The sequence below is a fragment of the Quercus lobata genome, chromosome 10 (assembly GCF_001633185.2).
Source record: "Quercus lobata isolate SW786 chromosome 10, ValleyOak3.0 Primary Assembly, whole genome shotgun sequence".
NCBI lineage: Eukaryota > Viridiplantae > Streptophyta > Magnoliopsida > Fagales > Fagaceae > Quercus > Quercus lobata.
In genome coordinates, this window is record NC_044913.1 from 52,055,689 (window position 1) to 52,066,312 (window position 10,624).

General features: G+C 35.0%; 1 protein-coding gene across 2 annotated transcripts; it reads left to right on the forward strand.

Annotated features, from left to right (window-relative positions):
• The first annotated feature begins 1,893 nt into the window (after positions 1-1,893).
• LOC115963455 (protein NLP8-like) lies at positions 1,894-9,992 on the forward strand. Of its 2 annotated transcripts, none has more exons than XM_031082449.1 (7): positions 1,894-2,348; positions 2,616-2,670; positions 2,836-4,007; positions 4,302-4,346; positions 4,456-5,169; positions 7,708-7,828; positions 8,408-9,992. In XM_031082449.1, the coding sequence occupies exons 3-7, from the start codon at positions 3,060-3,062 to the stop codon at positions 9,499-9,501; spliced, it is 2,922 nt and encodes a 973-aa protein (XP_030938309.1). In that variant the 5' UTR covers positions 1,894-2,348; positions 2,616-2,670; positions 2,836-3,059; the 3' UTR covers positions 9,502-9,992. The 2 variants fall into 2 exon arrangements, with proteins under 2 accessions (XP_030938309.1, XP_030938308.1); XM_031082448.1 differs by having other exon boundaries at positions 2,841-4,007.
• Positions 9,993-10,624: the final 632 nt, after the last annotated feature.

Sequence of the window (10,624 nt, forward strand, 5' to 3'; positions counted from 1 at the left end):
TGGACTTAAAAATTGAATTTATATAAACCTCAAAAAGGGTAGTTTAATTTACTCAAATGTTTTTCTCTCAAACTTTCATGCACATTACACAAGTTAAAAACTAGTCATACATTAAAAATGAAGCTCAATAAAGATTACTCAAATTAGATTTTAATTGCACTTCAAGTTTGTGTCAAGTGTTATATGCTAAAATGATGCCAATTGTCTTTAGATTTTAATTAAACAAACTCCAAATTGCTTTTGTAAATTGTCATTCTAATTACACTTTAATTTTATGTTAAATATCTTTACATGTAAATTCATGAATCTATATCTAAAAAAATATAAAAACACTCTATTAAAATCTATTAGTGTACAACTTGTTGCTTATAAACTTTAATGAATTTTTTAATATAATTTAGAAAATGGATTGTGACTTTTCAATAGATTCTTTTTTTTTATTATTATTATTATTATAACGAATGGATTTATTCAAAAAATGTATAATAAAAAAACACTAACAAATTTCATTACATCACAAATAAAATATTATGTTCAAAATGTATATAAATAGTCAAAAAAAAAAAATCCTGTTTCTTATCAAACGAAGCAATCAGGGATAAATAATTTTTGTACTCTATTAATAATATAAATATATATATTTTTAAAAAATTTGGTATAACTTTAAAGGGTATGAACTAAACTTAGATAAAAACCTTTCGAATTCATACCCACACACGTACACATGCACTAACATATTATGATTATTTTTAATAACATTTGTGCATATTTAGAAGATTATAAACTAGATTTGAGACTAGATAGATGCCTTTTGGTCCTTTCAAAAAATCTTGGCCATGAATTTAGCCAATGTTACTGGGATTTGTCTAATTACACTTTAGGTTAATACTGTATTTAATTAGCCAAGTCTTTGTCTCTTAAATAAAAGATATATCTAGCATATTTTTATACTTTAAATTCCCTCTTCTTCTTCTTCTTATTATTATTACTATTTTTAAACAGTCATTGATACTATTCATTTTTTTGAAAGTGAAAGATTAGATTCAACTTGTTACTTGTGAACAATAAGAAAATCTCCAAATAATTAAGGAATGGTTTTAACTTTTTGTACTTTCTTCCATCTATCCTTTTCTTACCTAAAAAGAGAGAAAGAGGAAGGTTTTACTTTTGTCCATGTATAAGTCTCTCATTTTCTTTTGTTAGTTCCTATTGGGTTAATTAGGATATTGGATCCAAAGATGTAGTTTATCATATAAGAAACAAAAAAGAAAGAAATATATATATATATATATATATATTTGCTAAAAAAGAAAAGAAAAGAGAAATATAAATCAATACTCCCTCTGTCCCAATTTTTTTGTCCAGTTTGAAAAGTCAAATATTTTAAGAAAACATTATTTATTGTCATGTCTGCCTTATAAAAATGTATAAGTTTACAAAACTACTCTTAAATAAATTTATCAGCTTTTTAAAAAAAAATAGTTGCTCTTAATGAGGCAACTAAAAAGGTGTCTCAATTAGATTAATTTTTTAAATATTTGTTAGTTTTTTTTTTTTCAAATAGTTTTGAAAATAAAGTAGGGGTATACTAGGAACATTAATAAATTAATAACTTTTATTTTTAAAAACAGGACAATATTTTGAAATATTTCAAAATAAAAAATGGAATAAAGGACAAACAAACTGGAACGAAGAGAATAACATAAAAGTAAATACATAATGGTAAGGAAAAATGCCATCTTTGTTTTTCTTCAAATCAAATGGAGGACAATAATGGAATCACAACTAGGTCCCACCATATGATAATCCTTAGATCCAAACAATACTGTTGTCCAAAAATAACAATCATATGTTCATATACATACACACGAATACAATTCATTTGTTTTCCTTTCAAAAACTCTCTCTCTTTTGCAAAGTTTTAAGACTTCCTAGCAATCACCATAGTAATTAGCTCCCCCCAAAACACAAAAATACAATTACAAAAACAAACAAACTTTCTATTCTTAGAAAGTCTCTGTCTGTCTTCCTCAAAAAAAAAAAAAAAAAAAGTCTCTGTCTGTCTCTGCCACCACAAGTACAATTCACTGACTCCGGACTCGGACTCAGACTCAGACTCCAACGAGCCGTTACACTGAATTCCCTCCCCTTAGGGTTTCCATTTTTAGAATCTATTCTCCTGTGTCACTCTTTCAGTCTGTCTCTCTCTCTCTCTCTCTAAAAAAGTCACTCTCTCTCTCTCTCTAGAAAATTCTTGGACTTTTGGGATTTGGACCCAGTGAGCTCGCCGAATTTCGAAGTTTTCTGGACAAGAACTCATAAAGTTTGAGACTTTGACATACTTAAAGGTCGGTTCTTTGCTAATTACTATGTTTGTTTTTGTATTTGGTATTTTGGGTATCTGACTTTGGTCTCTAATTTTCGTGTTTCATTCGTTTCCACTGAATTCCTGCTTAATCTCAATAGCTTTCGGTTTGTTTTGTCATTTTTTGCATGCCCAGTTAGCTTATATTCATGTATAGATATGTACAAGTACTTTTGTGTGTAGAATAGGATAAATCTGAAGTGGGTTTTGCGTGTTGTTGCTTATTGTGAACTGTGGCCTTTTGTTACAGTGAATTGCGGCGGGTTCGGTGGTCAGCGTTCAATTTTTGAGTTAATCTTTTTGAGGTTAGTGTCCTGTTGCTTTTACGGAAAAGTTAATTGAATGATTATGTTAGACAAATTAATATATGGTAGTAGGTGATTGGTTGTTATTATATAATTTTTTTGGTTATTTGACTATTGTTTTGATGTTTGGAAGTAGTGAGAAGTTTGATTTTGCATTGTGGACAGTGCAGGTTTTGTACTGTTGAATTGGGGAAAGGCTTATTTTTGTTGTGAAATTTTGAGTATAGGCGGTGGTAGTCGGTGAAAGACAGGTTCATGAGAAGCTTTAAGGGCCTTAGTATGGAGGACAGAGAAGATAACATAGAAAGGAGAATTTTTTTGAGCCACTGTCAATTTATAGATCTGTAGTGTTAGTAATTTCAATTGGGAATTTGGTTTTTGATCTGAAGATGGATTACCCCCTTTCACCTAAAGGAAAGGGGACCGGGTTTTGGCAATCTCCAAGACCTCAGTTGGAGAATTCAGTATCATTTGAAGGATCAAGGAGCCTGAATTTGGAGGATAGCTTCTCGGATCTCATGAATTTTGATACGGATGCTGGATGGTACAATAGCCCCAGTGCAACAGATCAGATTCTCACCTCTTACGGGTTGTCGTCATTTCCATCAACCCCTTATGGTGTGTCTTCGGATGCTTTGAATTTCTCGGAACAGAATGGTGGTGCTTTTCCTGTTAATGAAGTTGGTGGAACTTTCAATCCCGTGGGGAATTCTTTCCATTGTGGAGATAAATTGATGTTTGACCAAATGGACACACAATATGGGTTCTCAGTGGATTCGAACGATGCAAATGGCTTGGCAACTGCACAAAATAATTGTTCTTTTCCTCAAAATAGTGTCTTTGATATGGGAAATTGTATGATACCTAGGCCACTTAGCATGTCAGTTGATGAGAAGATGCTTAAGGCATTGTCTTTGTTCAAAGCTTCATCTGGTGGGGGTATTTTGGCGCAAGTTTGGGTTCCCATGAGGCTTGGTGATCAGCACATCTTAAGCACTTGGGAGCAACCCTATTTGCTCGATGAAATGCTTGCAGGGTATCGTGAAATTTCAAGATCGTTTGTTTTTCCTACTGAAAGGAGATCAGGTTCATTCCTTGGGCTTCCTGGTCGTGTGTTTATCTCCAAAGTTCCAGAATGGACTTCAAATGTTAGTTATTACAATAAGGTTGAGTATCTGCGGGCAGATCATGCAGCTCAGCATGAGGTCCGTGGATCAATTGCTGTGCCAGTTTTTGATTCTCTTGAGATGTCATGCTGTGCTGTGTTGGAACTTGTCACTACCAAAGAGAAGTCCAATTTTAATGCAGAGTTGGAAACTGTTTGCAATGCGCTCCAGGTTAGTATCCCTTTTCCTTTTCTTTACTGCTAGAATTTTCTTTTAATCTTTTTGTTTGTTATCCTGTGTTAAATCTTTTGGCCATGTTCAAAACCTCATAAATTACACCATTAGATCATCAGTGGAAAGTTCTGCTTCAATGCTATGAAGCAGCTCCTGTATCATTTCTTGTAGTTGCATTTCCAGAAAATATTCTACAAAATAAATTACTTGTATTCTTTGCATGAAATAGTATTAAATTAGAAAGGGTTTCAAAATTATTATTAGATCTGCTCTGATTGTGGCACTCTGCAGGCTGTGAAATTAAGGACTACTGAACCTCCTCGACTTCGTCCCCAGGTACAAATCATTTGTCTTCCCTGCCCTCTTCCCTGCATATACCTGTTTTAGTATCTATTAAGTACAGTACAATTTTGGTGCTTCTAATAAGTAATTATGTTATTTGCAGTGCCTGTCAAAGAACCAAAGAGCTGCCTTAGCAGAGATAATTGATGTTTTACGAGCTGTGTGTCATGCACATAGATTGCCACTGGCTCTGACATGGATACCTTGTTATTACACTGAGGGAACTGATGATGAAATGGCAAGAGTACGGGTTAGAGAGGGCAACACAAATTCTAATGAGAAATGTATACTGTGCATTGAGGAAACAGCTTGTTATGTGAATGATAGAACAATGGAAGGTTTTGTTTATGCATGCCTGGAACATCATCTTGAGGAGGGGCAAGGTATAGCTGGGAAAGCACTTCAATCAAATCATCCCTTCTTCTACGCAGATGTGAAGAATTATGAGATAAGTGAGTATCCACTTGTCCATCATGCACGCAAATTTGGTTTGAATGCTGCAGTCTCAATCAGGTTAAGGAGCACCTACACTGGTGAAGATGATTATATATTAGAGTTATTTCTCCCTGTCAATATGAAGGGGAGTGCAGAACAGCAACTCTTGTTGAACAACTTATCAGGTACCATGCAGAGAATATGTAAGAGTTTGAGGACAGTTTCAGATGCAGAAAACCAAAACTTTCCACTGATGGCTATGCCTGGGGAAAACTCTCAGTTTACATCATCAGATAATGATGTGAATTCAACCGAGAAGATGCCATTGGAAGTGTCTAACACAAGAAATGATATAATTGAACCAGATAGTCTTCATAAGCAAGTAATGTTCTTAGTCACATCCTCCTTTCTTTTTTCTTCTTTTTCTTTCTTTTTTTTATTTTTTTTTTGGGGGGGGGGGGGGGGTGGTTGGTTTGTGGGGATGCGTGTTCTAACCCTTTTGAAACTTAAAAGAGCATGCCTTGGTTAATGGCTAGTTACGTGCATAACGTTCTAGCATCAATTGTTCCAAGGAACTCTATGGTTCCTAATATATTGCAATTGTACCAGTGGGATGTGGGTTTATCCTTGTATTACTAGGTTAACTATTGATGAAAGTAGTAGGATACTTCATACTTGTCGCTTTTATACTGGGGAGCAATTTATTTTTTATTGGGTTCTGTAGAATTTGATAGATAACAAACTTCTTCTTTATCCCTTTGTTGATACCCTCTAATGATATGCATCAGACCAATAGATTGTCTGATTGAAAAGTAAACATATACTACTCTCCCTAGGATATACTTTTTAGTTAATATAGCTGTAGCAATGTTGCATTAGGATTTAAACATACTGAGCTGATATTAGCTTTGCACAGCTCACTAGGCTCAGCTTTGGTTTGTTAAACTTCTGAAGAGCCCAGCTTGGGCTTTTTTTGTATTATATGACCTTGTGCTGGCTCTTGGTCTGAGCTTAGCTTTTCACTTAAGAGGTTCATTTGGGAATGTCAATAAATATTTTAGGGAAATGAACTTAGAACATGAAAAAACCAGGTGAGTATATGAATGCCTGATTTTTTTTGCCTGATGCATACTATTGGGTTCTGTGGAACATGATGAAATAAAGTACATTGCTTACTCTAGAATGCGATAGCGAGGGCTGAGGTTCATTTAGCACATGTTAGGATGTGGTAAAACTGTATAATGTGTTTTCGTTCTAGCTCTCATTAGTTCATTCTGGAAAACCAAACATGGAGCATAATCTTTGACCCCAAATTATCATTTGTGATAGACTTTAAAATTGAGCAATCAACACCTAAATTTTTACAATAAACGCAAATAGCCCCATACCCTTTAAAATTGGCGTGAAAATTGATATTTCTTTAACATTTGAGTATCATGTTACTCTATATCAAATTAAAAAAATATATTGTATTAAACAAAACTGCCATATAACTTTGATAATCACATTCTAAAAATTCCCAATTTAACCTCAATTTTCAACAGCAAGGGGCTATGTGTATTTTGGGTTTAACTTCGGAGGTTAATTGCTTGATTATGAAGTTATCACATGCTAAAAATGCCCAATTTAACCTCAATTTTCAACAGCAAGGGGCTATGTGTATTTTTGGTTTAACTTCGGAGGTTAATTGCTTGATTATGAAGTTATCACATGCTAAAAATGCCCAATTTAACCTCAATTTTCAACAGCAAGGGGCTATGTGTATTTTGGGTTTAACTTCAGAGGTTAATTGCTTGATTTTGAAGTTTAGGGAGACACCACAAATCACCTGATACTTCAGTGTGGAGAAATTCAGTTTGCCCAAAATAAAGAGAGAAAATGTTGGAATATACACAGACAGGCACAAACCCACACATGGTATTATCAAAGCCATCTTTGACTAAGTGGATGTAGGTTCAACTCTTAGTTTTACAATTTCTTCCAAGCTTCCAAATTTCTTCTCTTCTAGTCGCAGGTTTGGTTGCATTTTATGTTTTAGCCTGTTCTTTCTTGGGCCACATTCCTAACAGATTAAACTTTTGGGACAATTGGTTTCCTATCTATTTATTTTTAGTAAGTTACACAGATGTGTCTGTGGGTCTTGAACCCCTGATCTTACCCTCCATCCTGTTCTTGAAGTGGGAGTAAGAGCCATTTCAGCTAAGTCATAAGCATTCTTGATTGAGTATAGGCTGGCAGCCTCATGAAATGTGATGCAATAACTATGAGAAAATAAGCTTGCTGGTTTCTCATGACACAGATAAGGGGAAAATTGGTGTCCTAAATGTCCTTAATGCACTCTGAACTAACCCCTTTTCACTTCCTTAGGACCATGGCACAATATTGTTTTGGATTTTCACCATTCTCAGCTATGGAGCCTTTGTTTTCTCTCCCTGATAAAGATGCTTCTTTGTTGTTTTATCTATACATACCTTTATGTGTTTTTATATACATAGTTATATTTCTTAGCCACACTCAAGTGATAAAGGGACTTCCTTCTATCTGTACTTGATATATATGAAGGTTGGTGGTGTTATGGCATTTTATGCTGAGTGAGCGAAATTACTAGGAGATGAACTTTCCACTCTGAAAAATTAATCCTGTGTGATGATCTCATATGCCTTCATATTACTTGGTAGTTATTAATTATGCTATTAGGGAAATCGTAGGACATAAATGATCTGGATCCTGCCATAATTTATGAAGCATTTCCCTCAAGCATTCATTAGTCATAGAATGGAAAGCAAAATGTAGGAAATGAAAATTTTGACGACTCCAAAAATTTTATTCTAGCTTCCTGCAGAAATTTGTATTTACTTTGTGTATGATTTTGAAGAGCTTGTGGGATTTAGTTCTTAATTGTTTCTTATAAATCTTGTAGGCAACAAGTGGATCTAGAAGGCATGAGAAAAAGCGAAGTACAGCAGAGAAGAATGTGAGCTTGAGTGTTCTTCAGCAATACTTCTCTGGGAGTCTTAAGGACGCTGCAAAAAGCATAGGCGGTGAGATTCATTGTCCATGTGTTCTCATTTCTTAGTGAATTGTTGCAGTTATTCTAGGTTATTTTGCTTTGGTAGTCATCAATTTAAAGTGAGGACTAAATTACAGGAAACAAATTTAATGGTATTGCTAATTGTTTAGTTTATAATGTTATATTGCTAAGTTTTTTTCCTGTAAAATTATTAAAAAGTCGGGTAAATATGGGCTTGTACATAAAGTTCTGACTAAGGCTTGCATGTAGTATCATTTGCCTAACATCCATCACCATCTATTTAGTTACATTGGGAAGGTTCATTTAGTCCTAACTTTAATGTTATAAGAATTGTTTAAACTGTATTGTGTATTATCTAGAATTACAGATGATAGCTGGAGGACTCTTATTTAGGGTACGTAAACAATGCTAACTTAAAGGCTTAGCATGGGACAATATGAAGGATCAAGAGGAATTTGTAGTAATAACCTTCTATAGAACCCTATTGCTGAGTTTACATAAAAGCATTGTTTAAATATTTATTTAAAAGGAACCTATGAATAAAATCTGGTATTCATCTTCTTCTTTCCCCTTGTTTCTATGTCAATAGTTTGCCCCACTACACTGAAAAGGATTTGCAGACAACATGGAATCTCAAGATGGCCATCCCGTAAGATAAATAAGGTGAACCGTTCCTTAAGGAAAATACAGACTGTGATTGATTCTGTTCAGGGGGTGGAGGGAGGATTGAAGTTTGACCCAAATACTGGAGAGTTTATGGCAGCAGGCTCCATAATCCAAGAAACTCTTTCACAGAAAAGTCTTTTCCCTGACAAAAACTTGTGTGTCAAAAATGCTGAGCTAGCCACCCAAAATGCAGTTTCAGTACCTTCAGCACCTGGATTTGATGGCGTGAGTTCTCTAATTAAGCTGGAAGAGGATGACTCTTCCATGGGTTTAAACCAAGTAGCTCCTTCAAGGGGTAAGCTCAATACAAACACATGTGGAGAAGAACTAAGGAAATCCAATGCTGTACCATGCCAGCAGGCTAGCCTTGAGACAGCTTCTCAGGCTTCTCCTGAAAGTGTCTCCTTGGGCTCTTATCTTGTGAACAGAGGTGAAAAATACAGTCTGAACAAGGACAGCTTAAAATTAGAAAATTCTGACTGCCACTTTGTGTCTCTGAGCTCATTGGCTGCCGGTGATGATATAGATACTGTGATCGATGTGGATGATGGGATTGTTGAACATAACCAGCCTAGTTCTTCAGGTATGACAGACTCATCAAATGGTTCTAGTTCAATGATGCGTGGCAGTTCATCAAGCTCTCAGAGCTTTGAGGAGCAGAAGAACTCTAAAGTCAAAACAAGCTGTGTTGATAGTGGATCCAAAATTATTGTGAAAGCTACCTACAGAGAAGATACAATCCGGTTCAAGTTTGAGCCTTCGGCTGGGTGTTTCCAACTGTATGAAGAAGTTGGAAAGAGATTCAAGTTACAAAATGGGACATTCCAACTCAAGTATTTAGATGATGAAGAGGAATGGGTAATGTTAGTAAGTGACTCAGATCTTCAAGAGTGTCTTGAGATTTTGGATGATATTGGCACACGAAGTGTCAAGTTATTAGTTCGAGAAGTTCGAGATATGCCTTGTAGTATGAACAGCTCTGGCAGTAGCAACTGCTTCTTGACAGGAGGCTTATAATATTTGAGTCTGGCTTTTGTAGTATTTAGGTCAATTCTACATGGTCCTGCAGGTTCTAGTTCATATGCACGAAATTCTGCAAAGGTGAGAGGCATTCTGTACAGCTGGCCCCCATATCTCTGAAGTTTATATGCTTTTTCCTTCTCCACTGTCAATTATGATATGAGACATTAATGTGTTTTGGGTTAAGATGCTGATAATTTCAAAGCAAATCCCATTCTGAAGTACAGTTATGTCTCTTACATGTTGGCTGTTGCAAGAACGTAAGTGAAAAAGAGGAAAAGAGCATATGTGGGTCATGTGGAAACCCCTTCTATGACTAAGTTCATGTATAGGTCTGTATATGGTAGAATTGGGAATGTAGGTTGTTGTAGTTGCAGAAGGATTCATGGTATGATGTTCTGTAGTACCCTAATCAAAGTCTGTATAGAGATTTTACATATGTATAAATGAGAGAATAGATGGCCTAAAGCTGTTGATTTTGTGCTTTACACTACATGAGGAAGAAAATGACATTTTTACTTGTTAGCAGTTCAGGCTTCTGAGGGCATTTTGATTGATCTCCTATGAATGAGACCATTGTGTGTATTTTGGCGTGGTCTCACATCTATGAAAGGACATCACCATATGCTTAATAATTTAAAATCCATTGAAAACTTTGTCTGATAAAATCTATAAAATCAAGGTAATGTTTTATTATTACCTTTTTCCCAGCTTGTTAAGATGACATGTTTTGATTAGAGAAATATTTTTTTTATATAGTTCATCACTTTATATAACATTTTATTACCTATTAATCACAATAGTTCACGTCAGCAATTGAAAACATAATGAAAAATGTTATGTCATTGTAAGAGCAAAACAAACAGCCAAAAGTAAGCAAGGAGAACTTGGGGAAAGGATGAAGAGAAGATGGATTCAAAGGCCCAAAGGAAAGGCCCTTTTGCAAAATTATGGGTTGTAAACGTAAGCATCTGAAGACCTTTTTTTTTCTTTTTTCACAACCCAGTTAGCAAAGCTTGGAAGTTGGAAGAGAGTTTCAGATGTCCATGTAATGGATTTGATAGCCCAACACATTAGTTGATGAGGAACTTATAGTATCGAGCACTTGGTCCCTTCAGAG

Coding starts and splice junctions, on each gene's coding strand:
- LOC115963455 (XM_031082449.1), top strand. CDS start 3,060: ATGGATTACCCCCTTTCACCTAAAGGAAAGGGGACCGGGTTTTGGCAA. Junction 5,170..7,707: donor CAGATAGTCTTCATAAGCAA/GTAATGTTCTTA, acceptor TAAATCTTGTAG/GCAACAAGTGGATCTAGAAG. Junction 7,829..8,407: donor CGCTGCAAAAAGCATAGGCG/GTGAGATTCATT, acceptor CTATGTCAATAG/TTTGCCCCACTACACTGAAA.